The sequence below is a fragment of the Serinus canaria genome, chromosome 4, assembly GCF_022539315.1.
Source record: "Serinus canaria isolate serCan28SL12 chromosome 4, serCan2020, whole genome shotgun sequence".
NCBI classification, from domain to species: Eukaryota; Metazoa; Chordata; class Aves; order Passeriformes; family Fringillidae; genus Serinus; species Serinus canaria.
In genome coordinates this window covers 4,888,316-4,911,884 of record NC_066317.1, presented here as the reverse complement: position 1 = coordinate 4,911,884, position 23,569 = coordinate 4,888,316, and the positions used below count along the sequence as shown (strand labels likewise).

Below are 23,569 nucleotides of genomic sequence, written 5' to 3'. Positions count from 1 at the left end.
TCCTTCGGAGCTGTTTTATCAGGCACAGTTAATTTGAAATAATACAAGTCCAAGTGCAAAATGCTCTGAGATACTTTGCAATTTTTGCCACCTGAACAGATAAAGTTGTTCCAACCCCAGTGTGTTAGAACTGTCAGGAGGGAGATCAGACGAGAGTATCTTTTCTAGGGGATGTTCTCTGCACCTGGCAGCAGTGATGGATGACTCAGGAACTCTCATGGCAAGTGCTCCTGCTCCAGTACAGGGCAAGGGATGGAGAGAGGGGATACAAGAACAAAGGCCCTAGAACTCCAGGTTTGATAGCCCATACAAAAATCTCTATGGAGACTCCAGAATGGCACCTATCTCTACCACTTGCTCCAGAGAGACCGTTGGCTATTTAGCACAGCAGAACTGCTGCATTTTCAACTCTAACAGTATTTCCTCACGTACTCTTGGGCAGTTCAGTAAATTCAGGCCCAGGTACAGCCAAAGTTTGGCAAAGTTCATACATGGAGTTGAATTTCAGAACAAAAATTCATGACATCCAACTATCCTGCATTTCTCACCTTGACTAACCAGGTTTATCCTCACCTTGAATTGGATGAGATAGAGGACATGTAAGAATGTATTAAATCAAAAAGTGCCTCAGTGACAGCACAGGTTCTCCTGTAGTCATAGCACATTCCATCCAGAAGAACGTTGCATGCCATGTAGAAAAATGAACAAATGGACAATTATTCCCTAAAAAGAAGGGGTCAGGTAAATGAGAGACTGAATTTAGATAAGACTTGGGTATAAAAAGAAGGTACTGTGTAATCTCCAAATATCCAGGTTAGAGGAAAGCTCCAGCTTCCTTTCAGGCAATAGTTTATTCATTTTCATCTGGAAGTGTGCTACTCTTAAAGTGCACAGATCCAAAAACAACAGATCAGACATCACAGAAGAAATGTGATGACTTTACAGGACAGGTGGTTTCCTAGAATGGAATACCCTCAAGAAAGCTTTGGAGAGAACCTTCACTAGGCCAGGTAAATTCATCTCTTCATCCTGCTTGGAGTGTGAAAGAGGAATCCTCACAGCACTGCAAGAACTCTTGTGTGGTTTGGAAATTGAAGCATGTGCCAGAGAACAGGAGGTTTCATTTAAAATAGCCATTAAGTAGTTAATCAGTTATGTAATTTCAGCCTATTTACGGAGCTCCAGCTACTTCTCACAGTGACTGTATCCCACAAACTAAGAACATCCTAACATTTATGAGCACTGGGCATTCCTAAGGCAGTGCAGGCACTGTCGCCTGGCCAGCTCATTCACTGGTGTAAATCCATCAGCTCCATTGAGAAGAAATATTCCATGGAATAAACCCGCTCATACTCTGGCAGCGACCCTGTGGGGTCAGGCAGGATGTCCCATTGTGCTCCTTCTTGCACAAACACAATGGGGTTCAGCCCCTGGGGGCAGAGCCTCTGTCAGGCTGTTTGTGCCTCCTGACATCGTGTTCTGCAGGATGTTTGTTTTCAGGTCGGGGCACCCAACCAACGTGTAGACAAGGGTTCACAAAACAGGGCGTGCTTACAAGGCCAGAGCCATGGCTATCAGGCACACCTTTCTCCAAGGACTGACCAAATGGATGCTTCTCTGCTCCAAAGTAAAGAGCTACCACACTTCCAAGCTAATTTTGGAATATGTACCTCTCCTGGTACTCTGGTTCTCTTATAATACATGCATATACCAGGAATATTGAAAAATCCAGGTGAATTTTTTTTTTTTTTTGTTATTCATTAAGACTAGTGTCTCACCCATACACACTTAAACTAAAAAGCCAAGCCATGCATAGTTTGCAGGAAAACTTTCCCAAATTTGAATGTATTGGCAAGTAAATGAGGCAGTATCTCAAGACAGCTTCACCAGGAGGAGCTGGAATGGCAGCTCCTGGGAAAACCAACTGCACTGCATCCATTTATCACAAATATAAACCAAGCTGTAAATACCACTCTGAGATCACAAGGTTTTTTAGCAGATCCTTCCAGTGACCTTCTTGAGTAGCTCCTTACCACAGGCTCCTCATGGCTTGGCAACTAATGCCAAGACATGAGCCAAGCCATGTCTTGGCTCCTCCCACCAGCCAGAGGAAGGTGAAAAAAAACCACAGGGAAGAACTACAAATGATTAAGAGCTGCCCCAAAAGCAAAATGCCCTGCAAATGAAGGGTCATCAGAAAAAGACCTGTGCAGCCCCATGTGCTGTGTAAGGCTGCTAAATCCAGCTGTGTGACAGCAGAACAGAATTTTATTCCAGGGTTTTTTTTGAAGCACCACCATGACTGACACAAATGCTCCAGCTGGAAGAAGGCCAACAATTAATCAGGATTCCTTAGAATTTGGAGGCAATTTTAGCAGAACAAGAAATGCAGAAGTATCAGTGAGTCCTGAACATTCCTCCAGGACAAAAATCTATTACTTCATATAAGTCCATTAAAACACTTCATCTAGCCCCTTTAATCCCTCTTAACAGATTTGCTTTATCACAGACAGAGGAGCTAATCCTCTCCCACCTGTCTTTATGATATGGAACCATAAATAAGAGCAAGTACTTTTCATTTGTGAGGCATTATCCCCCCTCAGATAACACCCTCACCCACCCCAGCATTGGTGTAATGGAGCCATCTTTGGAGAATCACCCCAACTCTGAGGGCAAATTCTCACCCCAGCCATGGATTCCTCCAGCATGGAACACGGAAACTTTATCTATCCATTGTTTGTATTGCTAAATTGCTGTTTCCTAAACTCATCACAAGTTTCAAGACACTAAGCAAAGCGAGAATTCCAGCTTGCTGGACTTCCCTTTTTCCTTAAACCCAGACCTTACACACCCCAGGCCTTCGCTGTTGGAAGCAGATGGCAGCCTCAGCCAAATCCATCACCCATGCAATTAGGTCAGTAGGTCAGCTGAATTTACTGCCTAATTACACCTTCATTTTACACAGAGCTCTCCTGGCTTCTCAAAACAAGATCTCAGAAATATCACGGAAAAAAAGTAATTGTTATGAGCTACATCACAATAAGCTCTGCAGACATGGAGGGGTAACCTCAAACAGCCCCACTGATAAATTTGGAGTTGAAGGACTGAAATGTGCACTCCAGTGCCCTAATTGCTGGAAACCCCTTCAGCAACCTCCCCTTCCAACAGAACACAGCATCCTTGGATAGCCGTTCCACTGTGGAAAGTAGAACAGACACAGTGGCTGACCATTTGGGGCATATTTAAAGGAACCTGTGCTTCTTCAGGCTGTGGAGGCTTCACAGCTTCACTTCCTCCAGCCATCAGCTTTCAGCTGCAAAGACATTCATGTGCTCTCACCCAGCCCTGTGTGGTTCTACACCCCAAAACCCAACTATTTGAAGGAATCCCCAGTCACTTCCATGGCACAGGGACAACGTTCCAGAGCAGGCAGGAGCGAGCTCAGATATATTTGTGTCACAGCTGAGACAGCCACGACACACAGAGTATCACCAGACAACTTCAGACAGCTCTAAGCATTCTCACATACACAGTAATACCTTACCTCATCAGAAGGCTTGTGGTGTCTGCCCCTACAGAGTAACATCCAGCCACTTCAGAAGGCTGCAAGAATCTGCTTATCTCGTTCATTAGCCCAACTTTTTATACCCTCAAGTTGATGCCCTGCACCTGTGTGCCCTCTGCTCCCTTTGGTGATTGGTCAGTGCCCTGCACACTCGTTACCTTTAATAGCGCTCACCTGTCCTGCACACCTGTAGCCACTTAGGGGTGAGGCTCAGCTGCAGCCCCACTCCCAATCAGTACAAACTGTGTACCCACATATTTCTATGTTAAATACAAAACCATATAGCATCAAGAGAAAACACGTTATTCTTATTTTTCTAACACTGTCTGCTCTACCTGGCAATGAGTAAACCATGTAAGACCTGCAAGGAACTGTTTTCTTCTCTTTGCTGTGTAGGTCCAAGTCATTTTTTTTTCTCCAGAAGCACTGCAACCTCAAGTCATTCCCAAAATCTGGTTAGTAAAGGCAGCATTAGTATGACTAAGGAGAGCATAGCTGTTGTTTTTAAAAAGAGATCTGAAACAGTGTCACAAGATACCTCCTGATGGAAGACAAACATTAAAGGATGGAGAACACATGGGTCCTTTGGGATTTCTTCTCTTCTGCTAGGAACCAACCCAAACCCCCAGATAAATCAGTCACCTGGCTGAAAAAAAGAGACAGATGTACAGAGGGCAGCGTTTTCCTTGAGGAGGCACAAGCAGTGCCCTTGGAGCAAAGGCCCTGAGCAGGGAGCTGGCTGTGGTGCAGCAGTGGAGGCAGCTGGCTCCGTGTTCCTGGGTGTCAGCACTCAGTTACCAGTGGGCAGCTCTGGCCAGCACCGGACAAGGCCCCCATTGTGTCCGCGGGGCCGCCTGCAGCTGTCGCTCTTCGAGATGCGTGGTGACAGCGGAGTGCGAGTCCCTGCTCCTCAGGAACCTTCCTGCCTTGGCTTCCTCTCGGGAAATCTTGGAAAGCAGCATCTGTGTGCATCCGGTGCTGCCCCCCAGGCTGCCGCTTCTGTCACACAGAGGAGCAGCACCACCCACACCTTGCAAAGCATTCCTAGGTGTACTCAGGTGATGATTTCTCTTTGTACCCCTCAGGGGTCATCTGTGCTGTTTAATAAAAAAGCAGCTTCTCAGTCAGCTCCGATGGAATTAACTACAAGAAGCCGAGCTTATTCAAATCATCACCGTGCTGGGAGTCAGAGCAGCTTGAATATGGTAATCCAAAGCAGCAGGACTTCAAAAAAGAGCAAGATATGACACATTTGTCAAGTCATTGCTCTGTTCTGAAGTGGAGTTTCTCTAGAACCACTTACTCTGAACACCATGTGAAATTGCATCCATTTAAAACTTTTAAAGTTCAGGAGAATTGTGGTGTAACCTTGACCCACACAGAAAAAGAATGAGGTCTCCCCATTCACTCTTAATGAAAAGCTTTTTCTGTTGAATGTGTGTTAAATGGCCACAAGTAGCTGTGACACTTAGGTCACCCTTAAGAGCCTTTAATTTAAAGACAGAAGACTCCGCTGACATTGGAAAACGTATGGGAAAAGAACCAAATAAGTCATAGACATAGGCCCAAACATACACACATTCCCAGATTTCAAAGCTACCAAACTGCAGCAACACAATCGCTATTTTTCATCCTGGCTCCAAGCTTTTTATTTAAAATCGAGGTGGGGGGATTAATTTCTTCAGCTGCTGCACAATTTAACCAGCCAGGAAGTTCTATATAGAAAAATTTTAAATGTCTTTGCATGTTAATGTGGTATTCCTTAAAAAAAAAAAAAACAACAAACCGAACACCAAAAGAGAAACCAACTTGGAAGTTGTGGTTTCCTCCTCCACAAATGTATTTCCAAATGCTTTGGTAAATAAATAGAGCCTCCATTTCTTGGCACTGTTAAGCACAACACAGATTCAATTGTATTAAACATCCCTTATTTGATATATAGTTGGCTTAAACTTAAAATTAGGTAAACTAAACTAGAGCACAGACTAGTGGCTTTGAAGTATCAATAGGAGGTTATTTGCCACCTGACAGACCTGAAGGAGGAGGAACAGCCCAGCAATACACACAGGTAGCTCACAACCTGTCGTTGTAACAAAAGAACTCCAGAGGCATTTTCATTAATTAATATATTTTCTGCATTATAGTTAACATATGTACTTTCTTCGTGTCATCCTTATTTCGTTAAGTATTGATATTTTGTTATATTCAGACATGAGTACATTTTCGAAGTCTTTTGCAATAAATATCATAAAATAATAGAGATTCACATAATAAATATTCTTTACAATAAAAAAAGTTTTAACAGACTTTTGTCTTAAAAATAGTTGGGATTCAACTTTGTGTTTTATACATAAAATATACAAAAAAGGACCACAATTTGTGGCTAAGGCAATAAAACAGGGACAGAATAAAATTATAAAGTACAGAGCAGAGCTAAACTCACTAAGCCAAAGGATCACAAGAGACTTGAAGGATTCAAGAACATTTAGGTGACTCAATGACACCTGAAGGCTGTTTGGATATATGAACACCATCAATTTTAATATCACCTGATACTGACAGACTATAAAAACTGGATTAGGAGGGTAGAGTAAGCAATATCCTTCAAAGACTGGACAGCAGAAGAAACAAATGAGTATGTTGCAGCCACAATGTCTCCAATGTGAAGATCTACGTAGTGTAGCAAAAACTGAAGTTACATTGAAAATGTAAAAAAAAAAAAAAAAAAAAAAAAAAAAAAAAAAAAAGACTGGGCAATTCTCAGGTCTGAGAATGTTCCAAAAGTTAAGAGAAAAAGAGGGGAGGGAAAAAAAATGCAAAAAGAAGCAGGCTGCTTATAGAAGAGTCAGGCCTTTCATTTGGTGAAGCCTTTATTCTACATCCCTCTCCAAATAGAACACACACAAAAAGTTATTTCACAATCCAGCTCACTCAGGAAAGTTATTCTTCCTTGGCACCCAGGAGGTTAAGGAGAAAAAAAACCATAACTTGCTGAGAACAAAAAAAAAAAAACATCTTTGGGAAGATATTCACAGAGCAAGAAGCTTCAAGAGCCCAGTGAGCCCTCACTGTCTCTTTCAGGAGTGGTTCAGTTACAAACTCAAAGACCCTGCCCAAAGGAGTGGCAGGTGCAGATCCCAGTCCACACTTACCAAAGAGCAGCAGCGACTGCGTGAAACGCTCCACACTCAGCCAAGTCAGCAGGAGGAGGAGAGCAAAGATGCAAGGTGAAGAGCTCATGTGTTTGGAGTTGGGCAGACAGAAAGGAAAGGAAAGCAACAGTCCTCCCAAAATGGGAGAGGAGGGGGGGAAGAAAAGATGGGGGGAGAGGAAAAAAAAAATCAGCTACAACCTGAAAAACTGAAGTTGGAGGAAGTAAACCTCCCTCCCAAAATCATGAGGGCTTGCCCTGACCCCGGGAGGGGCAGCTCTCCAGTTTACAATAGACCGTGTTGGAGTTCTTGCACCGGCACCCCGGACGATTGACGCGGTCGTAGCACCCCCGGCAGAGTTTTAGGCATCCTTTGGCCGGAGGGTAGCAGAGCAAGCAAGGCAGGAACAAGGACATGGCTCCCATGCACAGGTACCTAGAACAGCAGTGTGACTGGGAGCAGGAGCAGGGATTATCCGCATACGAGTCCCCTTCATCGTCGTTGGAACAGTGGTAGAAGATGCCTTTGACCAGGCACATGCAGGTGCCGTACTCCACCATGCTCTCGGCCGAGCACAGGCACTGCCGGTTGCAGGCCAGGCAGGAGGGCAGGGCCCGCGGCGCCGTGCACTCCCCGCACTTGCACTTCCCGCAGCGCTCGCAGATGAACTTGTGCTGCGTCAAGTCCTCTTTCAAAGGCCCCTTCAGATCGTCCACGATCAGCGCCGACTGCTTGGGCTGCGCCCGGATCGTCCGCTCGGATCTGTGGCCGGAGCCCGGCCGGGAGGGCGGCGAGCGCCCCAGCAGCCCTTGCTCCGAGGAGGCGCTGCTGTTGCTGCCGGAGCTGGCCGCGCTGCCCGTGCTGGTGGATCGGCTCAGGACGGGAGCCCTGGCGTTATGCTGATGCGCCGCGTGCCCCGCGTGGCCGGGCCTGTGCTCATAGTTATTATTCACATTAATCGGTATAATCTCGTGAGTCCTCTCATGCTTCTCCTGCCTCGGCGCCGTCCGCGGGGCCGACTTCTTCACCACCGACGGCCCCTCGGTGTATTCGTTGCTGCCCCTGATGGCCTTGATCTGGTCCAGTGACAAGATGGTGGCAGGCTGGCCGTCCCTGTCATAGTCCAAGCGCTGCCGGCTGTCCAGGGAGGGCTGCTGAATCACCACCAGGGAGCCGCCGCTGCCGTGCTGACTTTGGGGCTCCATCTGTAGTGATCTCTGCTGCTGGCATTCAGCGGGAACGTGGCATGCATCTGAAATCCTGAAATAAGGAAGGAGACAGAAGGTGTAAATAAACACTGCGTGTGTACATATACACACACGAGATCAAGGGCAGCGGAGGGATAAAGCACCGGATACTTTCTGAAAACAGAAATGATCTGGCAAAGCCCAAACTGCCCCAGCCACCTGGTACTGATCACTTTCAGCAGGGGATTACAGCAGTGCTGAGGATCTGGCCAAAGTCCAGTAATGGGGAGAGTCTGGGTATGGCATCATGGATGAGGAATGTAAAGGAGACCCCATGTCATTAAAAAAAAAAATTAAAAAAATAAAAATCCAGTATTAACTTGTATGCTTTCTTGGCAAGCCATGGGAAGTGCCTCTCCCTTGCTACTGAACTCAACATCTGTCTCTAGCAACAGTAATTCCGAATGCCCCCGACGCTGAGCTGGAAACGGCTAAGAACACCACAACGTTCATGTTTCGTATGGCAGAGTGAGGAACGAGCCCAGTTCTCACTCTTCTGCCTGAATCTGCAGCATCAGAAAGCTCCACAGATTTGCTTCCTAGTGCATTTGGAAAGTCTCCCTCTTAAAGTGACGTATGTGCATTACAGAGTCCTGAACGAAGTGCTGTCAAGTGGCCAAGACATTTTCTGTGAGAAAGTAACTCAGCCTACACATCTAATATGCTCCTTTAGAAAATTAAAGCAAGGGTGCAAACAACCTGCTTTCAAATATTGCCTGACCACAGGCCGGAATGTGAAAGAAAAGCGGGGTACAACACACTTAGATGAACTAGGTGTCAAACAACAAGTACCTGAGCATTCATGAGAACGCTGAGAGCAGATAAAAACCCCTTCAACAAGAACGTCAAAACACAAATAAAGAACAAATCCATTTTCACAAAACAGATTAAAAGCTTCTGAAATAAACGGAACATCTGCTCGTCTATCTTTTAAATAGTGGAAGAACAGTAGAGATGTTACACATTTCCATCCCTTTCCATCCTACCTAGCTAGAGACACGAAGGTTGCAACACTGAGAAAACTGCAGTGACAGTTCTGCACCTACACAAAAATGTAGCTGAGTATCTGTAAGTGCCGCATTTATGCAGGAAACCAAGACAAACTGCTTTTCTTTACTGTCAACCAGAGGAAAAGTCCTTTTTCACACCCCCCCCCCCATGTGTTTACCTGAAAGCAGCAAAAGGTAAGTGCTATCAGCATTTCAAAACCTCATCCAATAATGCTACCCAAACCACAGCCAGCATGGAGCTGTTCCCCACTCCAGAGAGTAAAAAGGCACCGTGGTATGGAAGCACAGGAAGAAAAAGAAGAGGAAATGTTTCTTCTAGCAGGCAGTCACCATGGGCAGAAAGTGACAGCTTCTGCCTGACACAACATCTTTGTCCTCATCCAGTAGTCAAAGATCTTATTTTACATCCAACATCACCTGTGTGGTCTTTGTGGTCACCAGATTAAACAGAAAACCAAACACTCTCACTTCTAATTCACAGAGCAGAATCACAGAATGGCTTGGTTGGAAGGGACCTAAAAGACCCTGCAGCCCCTGGCCATGGGCAGGGACACCTTCCACTTGACCAGGTGGCTCAGAGCTCCATCCGAACTGGCCTTGGACACTTCCAGGGATGGGGCATTCAGTTTTTTCTTGTGCCAGTGCCTCACCACCCTCCAGCAAAGAATTTTCTCCTACCCCACACAAGAAGCAGCCTTCTTCACGAGCACTGAATACAAATCCACAACAGACCAAGGGTGAATGAATGCGAAAAGGGAAAGATTTACAGCTGTACCAGCCAGGAGCTGGGCTCCCTAGGGGATGAAAAACAATATCCCAAGAAAATGCGAAAGACATCCAGTGCCATCTTTGGGGGGAAAGCGCAACATCAACGCGGCGCAGACTGACAAGCCCAGCTGCAGATCGGGGCGAGAGTCGAACCAGCCACCTCCACCCCCGCGCAGATCGCTCGTAAACTGCTTCCCCCCCCCCGGACAATGAAATAAAAATGAGTAAAACAAAATAATAAAATAACGTACGGCGCAGGCGGCGAGAGCCCTCACGGTTCTGCACCCGGGGCTGCGCTCCCTCCCTGCACCTCGGGGGTGGGATCCCACTTCCCTCCCCTTCTCCACACCCGCTCGGACACGCCGCCAGCCCCCCCGTCCCGCCCTGCTCCGCCCCGCTCCTCGCAGCCCCGGGCGGGCGGCGGCGGCGCGGCGCCCTCTGCGCCCCGAGCGGAGCGGAGCGGATCACGGCGCTGACGGAGAGGAAGGAAGAGGAGGGGAAAAGGGGAAGAAAAAAAAGTTATGAATGAAAACATAGGCTCTTTTTTTCCCCTTCCTTTCCCTCCTTCTCTCTCTCTTCCTCAAGGGAAGGCAGATCGCAGCCCGTCCCTGCCTCGGGAGGGCAGATTACCTGGCGCTTAAAGCGGCAGCCGAGCGGCCGCTCAGCCCTGGGGTTTCCCCGCGCTGAGGCTCGGCACCCCCCCGCCTCAGCCCCGCCGGCCCCCACCTGCGAGGAGGGTTTGGGGGTGTTTTTGACGTTCTGCTCGTTCGCAGCCGGCCACGGTCCCTAGCAAGCCTTCCTGCAGCAGCCCGGTGCCTCCATTCCGGAAGGGGGACGGTGGGAGGGTGGTCGGGGCCGCCCCTCACCGGGCGGGTGCCGCAGCGCCCCGCGGCACCTGCTCACTGCGGCAGCGCCGACCCCGGTGTGAGCGCACGGCGGGCCCCAACTTATTGATGTGCGAGGAGCTACCGGGAACGGCAAATCCAACGGGCGGGGGGCGGCGGGGCCTCGGCTCCTCGCTCTCCCGGCCCCTAGGGCGGGGAAGGCCGCCGGGCTGCGCTCCTCGTCCCCGCACAGCTCTCGCTCGCCGATCTCCACGTCCTACTGGGCCAGCGGAGAAAAGCCCCGCTCTGCTGCCCACCGCAGCTCCCCTCTCCCGGGGGTCAGCATGCAGCGGCCCCGGCCGCCCGTGGAAGCGGCGCTCTCCTTCGGCCGCAGCTCTCAGGGCTCGGAGGCGACGCGGAGCAAATCCAGCCCTTCCTGCAAAGCGGAGTATTTGGATCGAGCCTCAGGCGGCTGCAGGCTGCGGCAGGCAGCGGGGCTTGTTGCGATGCAGGTCTCCGAGAAAAGGCGGCGGGTGCGCGGCTCCTGCTCCGGCTGTTTGTTATTTCCCTTTGCGATCGCAGAGTGCAGGGCTGCGGTCCCGCTCCGGCGCTCGGCTTCACCGCATGGTCCTTGCCGCAAGTCCCGTCTGGCAAAGTGCAACCACAACCTTTGGTGCGAAAGACTGGGTTGGGTTTTTTCTTTTTAGTTTTGATTTTTTATTTTCTTTTTAAAGCGATCAAGAAGTGGGTCTGGCTCTCCAGGCAGAGCTCAGCGAACTGCGAACGAAACCAGAGACACCGCAATGCAATGGCCCTGCGAGCTGAGCTCCCCGCACACAGCCATGTGCTGGCTGTCGCTGCCGGGGGCCGAGTGACAGGCTCGGGGCAGGGGCAGGACGCGGCGAGGAGAGGCGACCCCGCACGCCGCAGTCTGGCACCGAGGTCTCCGCAGGCTCGAGAGGGTCGCGCAAAGCTCCGACGCGCCGGAGACCCCGCGTCGGGCGGGACGGGCGAGTAGCGACCCTGAGCTTCTCTGTGAGCAGCGAATCGCGCCCAACTCAGCGCTGCCGGCCCGGGGAGCCGAGCCCTGGCTCTCCCGCCCGGTGCCCCGCGGAGCAGCAAGCGCGGCTCGCCCGCACCTCCCGCACGCCTCGCAGCGCGGCCGCCCCCAGCGCGGCGCGGGGCGCCCCGGCCGCCAGCCCGCACCTGACCCGGCGGGAGGTGGGTGCGCGGCGCGGCGAGCGCCGCCCGGGCTTACCTAGGGCCGGGGTGAGCGCCCGCCTCCCGCGGCACATTGGCGGCGCGGATCCAGCCCGGGCAGTGCCGGCAGCCGCTCCGCGCTGCCCCGCCGCCGTTCCGGAGTGACTCGGGCCGCGCCTCGCCGCCTTTCAGCGCACAGCCCCCGCCCGCCGCCGGCCGCGCCCCCCTGATGTCAGTGTGCTTCCGAAATCCCGGCGTGGATTCCCCGCCCTCCCGCCGGGAGCCGCTCCCGCGCGGGCACCGCCGCTCCCGCGGGCCGCCAGGGAAGGAAGGAGGGAGGGAATGAAGGAGGGAAGGAGGGTGGACCTGCCCCTCTCCGGCCCCGGCCCCGCGCTGTCCCGCAGCCGCGGCGTCTCCCAGCCCCGAGGCCCCGCCGGCAGAGGGAGCGCCCCGGGCGGAGCTCGGGGCTGCCCGGTCCGCACACGCTCGGCCGGGCGGGCAGAGCTCATGGAGCTGCTGCAGCACCGCCGGGCACTGGGCTCTGCTGATGGGCTGAAGAAGTTCTGCCACGCTCCTCTGGCAGCGTTACAGAGATTCCTGTCAGTGTTTTACCGTCAGCGCCCTTCAAGCCAGGTGGAACAGCCCCTTCGTTTATATTCACAAAATATTTTCTGCTTCTTTCAGACTATTGCAGAGGCAGCTGAGGACCCGAAAAGAGCTTTCCCTCTTGTCATCCTGCCATGAGATAGGAAGCAGCTCTTCCCACGGTTTTACGGCTGATACTGCAGCACCAGAGATGATACGGGTTATCGACCCGGCTGTGTCTCTCCCACCTTTCCAGCCCTGCCTCGGCAAGGTCCCATCCAAAGCTCACCACCGCATCTCTGCCATGGTGCCAAAGAGATACAGGGATGCTTTCCAAGCCAGTAGTTTTATGGCCAGAGATGCAGTGGCATATGATTTTTGGGGGTTTGGTTTTCCTCATTGAACAGAGTATTTAAACAGGCCACCAAAATAACATGATAAAAGTGATGTAAAGCACATCCAAATTCTGAAAATTGTTTCATAACAACATGTAAAGTACTGGAATAGTTGAGACACCCAGTACTTGGCTAAACACCACTCAGCCTTAAGTTTATCTGAAACACACCAACAATCTCTTTCACAAAAAAAAACATTCTCCCACCTTTTGCCCCAAATAAAAGGGGCCATGTGCTAAGGATATGTGGAGCTGCTTAGCAGGAACATCCATCCAAAAGCAAACAATCCCTCCAAACAGGATTGTGCCACAAGGGTAGTACTCGGTGACAGTCTGTGCACCCACTCACACTCATGGATATAGCACAGTTGTTTTCCATTAAACTTCACTAAGTTTGGAAAGAAATCACCTAAACTGCATTTTTGAAATTTCCATCATTATGCACAACCTTTACCTGAACCACCTATCACTCTATTAAATAAAATTTGCATGCATTAGAGGTTCTATACTGAATACTAGAATATAGTAGTACTGGTAGTATGGTTCCTAATACTTCTGGGTTTGTAACTAACAGATTGCTGATACAGATAAACCATAAATACTATTCTCCAATGACAGAGGTTCAAAGGACAAACAATGGCATAAAAATCCTTGGTATGGAAAGAAAGTATTCCAAATCAGCATTAATATTGCTGTGGGATTTAGATAGCGTGGTTGTTCACCAAAAGCATTCTCAGGCACACCTTGAGCACAAAGCACAAAACCATTTTCAGTGATCCATCTGAAAACTTTGGAACCTATAAAGAGTTACAAAAACCTATGAAGAGAAAAAAAATCCAACTGAAGAACCAAAATTACTAAGAAAATTTTAAAAAACCATCACTCCTGCAGAGTAGTCTTAGTGGTGTGAGTTCATCTTGGAGCCTTTGGAAGTAGCAGGGCTCTCACAGAAGTCCATATACATTTTTCCTAGGACATGACCATAAAAACACCTCAATCCCTCTCCTTTCACATCTCTAAAGGCAGTACCACCTTAAAAAAACCTATGCCAAGTGTAAGGGCTTGATTTTAGAAACATAATACCAGGCTTAAATGGGTCAGTCAAATAACCAAGAGTACTGGCAGGTGTTCACTATCACCTGGCACCTAAATTAATACTTCACTGAAAGAAGGGAAAACCCTCCAGCGATATCCAAAGGCTCTCCACAGGCTCAAGCAAACATTCCTGCACCTCACAAAAGTCCATCTCACTAGATTATTCCTGGAAATTATAGCAGTGAGAAGTTCTGATTAGAAAAAGGAGAGCTACATTCTGGAGAATGAACTGGCACCTATGGCTGCATCCTAGCATGGCTTGAATTTGAGGATTGATGCACAGGCAGGAATCTGATGCAACCAAGTATTTTCTATCCCCAAACCGTCATCTAGAGGTGGCTCAGCTGACGCCAAGTCAATAGAGACCAGCCCTCTATGCCTGAAGTAAATCCTTCACAAAAACCTGCCAGAATGGGGTTCAGGAGACTGAATGATGGCAAAGAGCAGTGATCCAATCCCTGCTTCCACTTTCACTTTGAGGATCAGATACTGGAGATAATCCCCACCTTCTGCAGTCAGATGCTACTTCTCCCTCATGGAAGCCTGAGTGCCAGAAGGTGCACTGGACAGAACAAAAGCACAATCCATCCTTAGCTTTTTGTTTGGTTTTCTTCCTAAGCCACACCTAGAAGCAACTTTTATCTCTAGGTGACTTAAGTGGCCTTTGTAAAGATGCACTGGATAAACTGTGATCCTCCCACTATCAGTAACAACTATTTCCATGGTGCATCCCACCTGGGAATATTATTCTATTTCTCCCTAAGCAGCATCTCTTAGCCCTTGCTAAGGCACAAAACGCAGTCCAGAAGGAAGACACACACTCAGCCCCAGTCACAAAGCCAATGTGGCTTTGAGGACACTCAGCAGGGGAAGTGTTTCCCTTTATGCATGTTACTTGTCACTTCATAACCCATCTTCACAGCTGCACCAACATTTCTAAGGTTACAGAGGAATTCAAAGACAACTAAACACCCCCCTCCATTAGCATTTATAACAAAATTATGAACCAAATTGTTGTGCCAGTCTTACCTGTAGCATGTGTAGGTCAGGTACTTCCCTCACCAGCGATGATCTTGCAGAGGTGGCGTCAGGAGAACCGACTGGAACCTGCAGCTCCCCAAAGCTTTGTGTGTCAGCAGCTTTGAGTTTGTTTCAGGTGGAACTTTGTAGTTGTCAGAGCTTGAACAGTCTCAGAAACTCTGAATGCTTGTTGGGACAAGACCAGCATAACTAATTTTTTAACACACCACTAGGCCTATATATACTACAAGGCAAGAGGAAATGGCCTCAAGTTGCGCCAGTGGAGATTTAGATTGGGGATCAGGAAAAATTTCTTCACTGAAGGCACTGGAACAGGCTGCCCAGGGACCTGGCTGAGTCACCAGCCCTGGAGGGATTTAAAAGATGTGTAGATGTGGCACTTAGGGACTAGTCTAGTGGTGACACTGGGCTGATGGCTTGACTCAATGACCTTAAAGATTTTTTTCCAACCTAAATGATTCCATGATTTAAAAACTCTCCAACAAACCAACAAAAGCTATGGAGCACTGCTGTAATAACAAGTGCTGTGGGGCAGTTTCTCAGCAGCTCTCATGAAATCTTGCTGGCCCTGGCTTAAGCTGGTGCATGAGATAAACAGAGCTGCTCCCAAGAGCCAAACACCACGGGTGCCGTGGTGAAGGCATACCCTGACACGTACAGTGAATCACTTCAGCGTAAGGGAGAGAAAGCGAAGGCTGATGTGGCAGCGTTTCCCATCACACTTTCTACCAGACAGGTTGACCTTTATCTGAGATCAAAGGCACGGGTGGCTGGGGATTTCTTCAGCTCCTGTGCAGGGGCTGTTCTCAAAGCTCTCTGAAGACGCGCAGCCCGTGTGCCGCTGCCTCTTGCCGTCACTGCTCGGGCTGGGGAAAGGCACACAGGAAATCCTCAGTTACAAATAGAACCTGTAGTTTTCACTTCAGGAGATAACATCAGTTTTTCTTAGAGGCAGAGGAGACAGTAAAAGGCAGCAGCCAGGCAAACCTCCAAGAACAAAGGGACGAACCTCGACGTGAACCTGCCTCATGAACATTTGAATATGGAATCAAAGCACCGGGGAAACGCTGCAGAGAGAGGGGTTTAGTCTGTGCCCAAATTAAACAGGAAGAAAATGCCAAGGTTTGTAAAATAGGTTGAGAGTCTGAGAACACACTTTCCCTTCCCCATCTCCTGCACTGTGTCAAAGAAACCAGTTATTTTCCTTGGGTAACCACAGGCAAAACTTCACTCTCCTAAGGGTAGGCCACAGCAAGTCTCTTCATTTTCCACCACTCCTTTGACATACAGGCAACTTGGTATCTCTACCCCTCTCCTTCAGGTACCCATAGTTACTAATCAGTTCTGATCAAGTATAATCTTCCTTGGACAGCTGCCTCTCTAGGCTTCATGAGTAGCTGATACATGGGTTACCTGCATGTGCACAAGATATTCTAAGCAACTGATCATATCTTCCTTACTTTGCATTAATTGTTAACCATTTTAGCTAATATGAATTCATCTTCATCTGTACAAACAGCTTTGTGAAAAAGTAAAATTGTCATTATTACTGAATATCAGTAATAACTTATTCTCATCTACCATAAATTATCTGCAAGTCCTTGTCTCCTGTCCTAGCGCTGAGCAAACGGCCTTTTCCATTGCACTGAGACACAATTCCTTGCACAGGCATAAACCATTTCCATTTCTGCTGGAGAAGTGGCCTCTCCCCAGGAGCGGGCTGCTTTACTGGGGGAAGAGGAGAAGCTCTCTGCTAATTTAAATACATGGCCCTGTGCATGTTTTTATTATCTAAGCACTTGTGGTGACTGGGGTGTTAGCACAGCTCCAGGAATGCCTCCTGTTTACCAGGTTGTGCAATCTGTCACTGTCAGCTGAAGGAGGTCTCAGGAGCAGCGTTTCTAATTTGATTTGAAAATATACATGGAAACCTGAGCCTGCTTTTAGCAAGAATGATGGCGTTGGCCTAATGAACACAATCTCTCTTGTCGCTCTCCAGAACAGTGTGTCAACAACCAAAGTTTAGGTTCCCTCTGTGTCTGCAGCAGCTTCTGTGGGGAAGCAGTAGCCTCACGTCTGTGTCATGTTCTTGGTTCTGCTTTACCACTGAAAGGCATTTCAGGGAGATTTTAACAGGCAAATGCAAACAGGGAGAAAGTTCTTCCTTGGATCTCTTGAAGAGAAGTTTGCAACAGGCAATTTTTTTTCATGGCAACTTCTTCCTCTGAGCCTTCATACATTGTGGGGTACCAAATGGTGCTAAGGAAGCGTGTATCTAGAGAGCCAGTTCTCAGAGAGCTCAGAAGCTGCTTTCCCACCAGAAACCGGCTACAGGAAAAGGAACGTGTCACAGGAGCCACACAGATTTCTGGCCACAGCATCATTCACTTCAATATTTACAGATTTTAACTTCTCAGGGAAAAAAACAAATAAACAGCCTCCCACCTTTCTTTTACTCTTCTATTGCTGAAATCTCTTGCCACAAATCTACAAGACTACAGTGATGTCACTTTCCCACAACCCAACAAGAGAATGATAAAATATAATTTGCTATTAACCTCTATTTTTTCATCCTTTCCCCATTTTCTGAGTCTTACTTCTCTGACAGATTCTGCACTTGGCAATTCAAGTATAAAGTGCCAAGACACCCCCTGCATGTTTGATGTGGTTTGTTGTACTCAAGAAGAGCTTGCCAGGCACATCATGGAATTTTGCTCTGCAGTAACAATGACCTGCCAAGGAACATTCAGTGTCAAGGGCCGGATTCTGTTCTTGGGGAAATCAAAGTAAACCTTGGTTCCCTTTGAGATTGAGGAAGTCAGGGGATTTTGGTATTTTGGAGACAGTGTAAAAAATATTATCCATTAAGAGCCTATGGGTTGAAAAGGTCAGATTTCTTCCACCAAAAAGGACTGGGAAAACCCTTGACAGTGAGGAACAGAGAACACACACGTCCCTGCACATACTGTCACGTTGCTGATGAAAACCCCCCTCATTTCCATTGGGGTGGGAGACAGGCTGCTCTAGTTCCACACAAGCCATGGAGAAAGCTTGCTCTGCCTCTCCTGCTGGCTCCCACCCAGGAGGACATGTACAGACACACACTTAACACGGGGAGGTTGTGACACCAGAAACTGTGTGTTTGTGTGTGTGTTGGGGGGGTGATCCCTCTTTTAGATTCCCTCCATGACTCTCTACTTTGAAACCACTCCGGTGATTCTTGTTTCTTTCCCTGATCAATTAAACACACTGTCCTTGAGAAGCCAGAGAACTTTCATCTACAAAGACCACATCTATTACCGACACATACCCTGTTCAAAGCCTAGTCAGGATCTGTCTCTATTGCCTCCAAGTTCAGTAGTTTTGAAATCCATGCAGAAAATGGAATTTCCTCCAAAATTAGCCTGCCCACTAGCCTTCCAAAACACTGCAGTGAGGCTGCTGCAAGGTGACATTTCTTGGAGCAGCACTGTAATACCACAGCATTCCCAAGGGAGGGATTGCACTGTTGCCTACAGCAATCTTTCCATAGATTTTCAGCAGTATAATCCAACCTAAAAGAAACATCTGAATAAAGATAAGAATGACAACTGTGTCCAGTTGAAAAACAGAAAACACACACTTTGTATTAGCTTAGAACTGTGGACATCGTTGCCTGGCTGAACTCAGTGTTTGCAGCAATTCCCTGTTTATTAAACAAAAGGAAAAAAAAAATCCCTGACAACAATTCCTTAGTGGGTTCTAGTCTTTTCTACATGGAAGGCCAGACAGAGACCTCAGAGTATTCAAGAAAGGTCATCTTCAGCACCAGCAGATATTGAGGTCAACTGCTCAGCTATTATTTACATCCATACCTCTCAGAGTAGTGAAATAGCTGTCACCACCTGGCTGGATTTCAGCTCTGCAGAGGGCAGTTATGAAAACCTAAACATCAGTCTGTTAGAACTTACACACCACTCTGTTCTCATAGAAAACCAACCTGACTTTTCTAATTCTCCTCCTAATGTCCCACTTCGAGAAAATTCAAGCCTTTATGCACCTAAGATCAGTATTCAATATATTTTACCATATTCATTGAGCCTTTGCTGCAGGTATTGTACGGGGGAAAAACAAATATGCCAACACCACACCTTTCTTTTACTCTTTCATGGTTGAAAAGACATGGAAAAGATCTCTCACCACAAGTCTACAAGAGCACAGCAGCTCAGCAGTAGCACTACTCGTATTTCATCACACACCAACAGTGTGAAACATGGGAAGCAAATGGAAAACAACATTTTTGGAGCTGGACTGATGTCAAGAATTACCTTTCAAAACCATCTTCTGTTTTTTTTAAAACTTGCCACATGAAAAAACAACAACTTTGAGTCAATTACAAACACTCCTGTAGGTTCATTAGCTCCTGCAGACTTAAATTTTCCAGGGTGCCAATTGCAATAAAGTAAATGCGCTCAGCACTTCTTAGGAAGACACAGAAAGAATAATTTGTTTAGAGCTCTTTCTAAGGCAGGAAGGGACAATTCCTACTGTCAGACCTCCCTGAGCAAAGAAAAGAGAGATTGAAAGGAAGGATCATATCAGGAAAACCAAGCTGAGATGCTGAGAACTTGCAAGGCATGCATTTTCTAAATCACATCCCTCTTTCCACACGCTGTTAGGTATTAGGATACCCATATATATCCTAGTTTGTGTTTATAAAGACTCAATGTGAGAGGTGTAGCAAATGTGGAATTATTCCTTGTCTGCTCCTTGAGGAACAGCTAAACCAGCTTACTGTTCCTGTTAAAGATAGCTTAGACAGCAGACAGTTGGTCCATCAGCTCTGTTTTAAACGTAGGTTTCAGACTAAAATTTAAAAAGCCTGAAAAAAAATTTTTTCAGTGTATTTCATGACAGGATAGCTCAGCCAAAGTCCATGAATGTAACTGCATTACTTGTTTGTTTGGAACTTGCCATGTTCCAAATCACCTCCACCTCATCAATATTTTCAGTGCCAGCGGCTGCTCTGCTGATTTGTGCAGAGGAAAACAATCCTTCCTGGCAGGGAATGGGAATGAAGCAGCACAACAGCACCTCTGTTAAGAGAGATGACTTCCAAAAGTGCCACAAGAAGAGCTGACTAGGACAGTAGCTCAAGGGAAGGAGGAAGGTGGAAAGGACAGAAGCTGACAAGAGCTCAGCAGGAATAGATCGACACAGTCCGACCAATGTTTTGTTAGAAAAGTGTGAAAAGCTTCTTTCACATTTCACAAGGGCATTTATCATTATAATTCCTCTGTTTTCAGCAGCTTTCCCCCTGTATCCAAACACCATGCCTGAATGCACTTTGTTCCAAGCTATTCTCTGCTGGGAGGTAAGTGAACACCATCTATGCTGAGACAGGCAGTGACTGAGCTCCTGGAAAACAAACAGCCCTGTGGCATAGCCCGTATCCTATTCTATCCATTACTTATTAGCAGTGATTAAATTAATTGCTGTATCTGTAAGCAGCTAAGAGAGGCTGACAGCACCTGTGCTGAGTGGGTTGCTTGGTGGGAAAGGCCTAGGAAGGAGCAAACCCCGCTGAGTCCCTGCTCTGAATGCACCTTTGTAGAAAGGCTTTGGCCAGGCTACATTCTGTTCTTACTTTGTGTTTCTCTGTTTCCCCACCCTACTTCACACAAATTCTTACAAAGGTTATGTACAGACTTGTACAAAATGGAGACTGACACTGGCTCTTGGAGGGTTTCCCAGAGCAAGTTTAACTGAGATTATATAATACATTACATCTGTGTTGGTTGGTTGGGTTTTTTTATTTTTAATATAGATGTTATTACACTACCAGTTTGTCCTTCCTAGCTTAACCCTCCAACCACCCTTTCAAAACAGTTCATTATGTTCTGTAGAGATTAAAAACCTGAGGTTATGATGTGAGTTTTGTTTCCAGCCCTCACTTAAGACAGAACAAGTGTGTTACAACTGGAGGGGCTCAGCAAGTCACAACCATTATTTTCCTTCCACCCACACTATCAAAGTCATGAGGGGGGGTCCTTAATTGATGGAACAGTGGAATTTTCGAGCTCACACACAACTTTACTTCTATATCCTATTTTTAAATCAGAAGTCTCAAAGTAGTATGAACAGCTTGGGCTCAACTTCTGTGGCTGTGACCCTTTCTCCCAAGACAATCCAGCAGGATAAATCCAGCTTAAAATCACAGGGCACTTATTAAGGAAATTGAATATTCTCAAAAAAAAAAAAAAAATCCAGGTTAAGTCACATCCTAACAGAACTGAGTGCAAGATATAAAGCCCACCTTTGTGCAAAGCTGTCTCCAAGATGCTCTTCCCTCTTACTGCTGCTATGGGTTTTCCTTCTTCTCCATCTCATTGTTTTTCTCATGGAGTTCAGAAATCCCCACTTCTCCTCATATTTTTATTCCCCCAACTTTTCCTCTTCTCATTGAGAAAAGGGGCAGAATTCCCCTCCTCTCTCTTGATACCATTACTGGACCCTAAATTTCTGAAAAAAATCACAAGAGGAAGATCTGTGTCTTACCTTTTTTGGTTCTGAAGTAATCTCTGCCACTTTCTATGCAACTCAAGTGTCTGAAAGAGTCAAGCTCCAGAAACACACCTGCTACTCCAGTGCTGATGGGGTTAATGAGATCAAAGCCAGACTCCACTTTGTGCTTAGCAGTGAGACACTTCCTACCACAGGCTAGGGTGACTGCAGCCTTCCTTCAGCTCACCTAAATCATCATCAAAATAACACAAATCAGCCCCTACTCTGATTAGAATCGGTATTCCCACTTTCTGTCTCCTTCCAACTCCATCAACCCCCACACATTTCCACAAAAATCAGTCAGTGATGAATTCCAGGGTAACTTTTCTAATTCACATGTTTATTTTCAAGCATTTTTTCCATCTATCCCCTCTCACACCCTCCCCTCACTGTCCTTAATCAGTAAGGGCTTAATGTGCTCCAAAGCCAGCTCTTACCTCCTCACCCAGCAGACAAAGTGATCCCAAAATTCAGCTCCCCAACAGCCAAGTAGGTAAAGAACAGCTCTCCCAACATCTTCTCTTAAAGTCTCCCCAGCCAGCCACTGCAGGAAGGGGCCTAACAAAGCTGTATGCAGCCAATTGTGTTATCAGGGCACTTGGCACTACCAGCTGATCCTTGATTACTATTCATCCCTCGGGAAAATAAAACACCCCTTTGTAGTAAAAGTGTAACCGGTTACTATGAGGCATTACACATTAACAAAAGCAGCTTTTTACCAAAATCACAGATGATGAAAGCCTGGAAGTGGAATCAGACCAAGGTAACTGGTTGTTTCTGAATGTTTCAGCTAGAAAGCTGACAGTTTAACCAAGATTTTAACAGTGCTAAGAAGAAAGCGGTGGGCGAGTTGTGTCACGTATTTGTACATAGAGTCATAGTGGGTTGTGTAAAGCAAATTTTAAGGATAAAATTGTAGCAACCTCTGTGGTGTATCATCCTACATATGCTACTGCCTGCACTGCAGCAACCTCAGTTTTCACAGGGTCTTGAATATTTTCAACAGCTCTTTTCATAATTTTTGTGCTTTTCCTGAAATCCGCACAGACACTTGCAATACACTTTCAGATTTTCCTTTTTTTTTTAAAAGAGCACAGCTATCTGAAAGGCAGACTTTTCACTAGGCAGAAGGCTTGGTGGAATAATCCCTACTTAGGTGGTGAGGAAGCATTCCAGAATATTAAAGGATTTGTTTGTTTGCTAATCTACTTAAGCACCCATAGGCTTTAACACCCACAACTTGTGTGCTTTAGGGATCTCTCATGGCCATGGCCACTCTCACTGCCACAGCTCTGCATTCAAGCTGCAGATTCAGATTGCAAGCTGCTGATGGGACACCTGGAAAGAGCTGCATGGCTTTGGTCCACCCACCCACAAATCCTGCTCCACATTCCTGTATTTTAGGTGCAGTAGCAACGCACAGGTCACTCTGCTTCTCATGTCCTGTGCTCCTGCATCCCAGCCACCCAACTCTGGGACAGGACAGCAATCCAAGCACCAGGAGCCCCCTCACAGGCCCTGCAAAAGGAAACTGTGTGAGCACATTCACACCCTCAGCTTGGAGAGAGCTCGCTGACAGGGAGGCAGGGTAGCTTTAAAGGCATTAAGTAGAGCAGGCTTGGTCTAAGCAGCTGCCCCTGTGTGAAATCCGAAGCTCTTGCCAGCGGTGTGGAGGAAAGACATGACCTCATTATTCCACAGCCCAGATAATCCGTTCCTGGATAAAGTGAGAGCTGACAAGTGTTTCACCTTGAATGTTATCAAAGCCCTTTCCACACTTGGCTGATGGCAGAGCCATTTTACCAAACAGGGACGTGAAAACTCCTCAGTGTTAGCAAAAGAGATTAAAAAAATCCCTGGGGTGCATGGTTAATGCCACACACACACAGGTGTGAGAGGAAGAGACCAGCAGCATTTCCAGAATCATTTAGGCAAACAGAAAGTATTTGCACAAGTTGATAAAATATTTTTCTCAATATCTTGCAGGTTGCTGCTCTCAATTTCTTCCATCTACCTTAAGGCACTTTCTCTAGGTGAATGTTGAAGGCCTCTTCTGACAACAGCTGCCCCATCAGCACCTCCAGAAAGGCAGTTCACTTCTCAGCTGGGATAAATCACTGTCTGGACTACCTTCTACTATCCTCC

At 47.2% G+C, this 23,569-nt stretch overlaps 1 protein-coding gene across 5 annotated transcripts; it reads right to left on the bottom strand.

Moving 5' to 3' along the window:
- Nucleotides 1-5,205: 5,205 nt before the first annotated feature.
- SPRY1 (sprouty RTK signaling antagonist 1) lies at nucleotides 5,206-21,788 on the bottom strand. 5 transcript variants are annotated; one of them, XM_050974113.1, is made up of 3 exons: nucleotides 21,419-21,788; nucleotides 14,870-15,747; nucleotides 5,206-7,977 (listed from the first exon to the last, which is right to left on the bottom strand). In XM_050974113.1, exon 3 carries the CDS (start codon nucleotides 7,920-7,922, stop codon nucleotides 6,960-6,962), a length of 963 nt encoding a protein of 320 aa, XP_050830070.1. In that variant the 5' UTR covers nucleotides 7,923-7,977; nucleotides 14,870-15,747; nucleotides 21,419-21,788; the 3' UTR covers nucleotides 5,206-6,959. The 5 variants fall into 5 exon arrangements, with proteins under 5 accessions (XP_050830070.1, XP_030095352.1, XP_050830069.1 ...); XM_030239492.2 differs by lacking the exons at nucleotides 14,870-15,747; nucleotides 21,419-21,788 and adding an exon at nucleotides 11,825-11,922; XM_050974112.1 differs by lacking the exons at nucleotides 14,870-15,747; nucleotides 21,419-21,788 and adding an exon at nucleotides 10,469-10,780.
- Nucleotides 21,789-23,569: the final 1,781 nt, after the last annotated feature.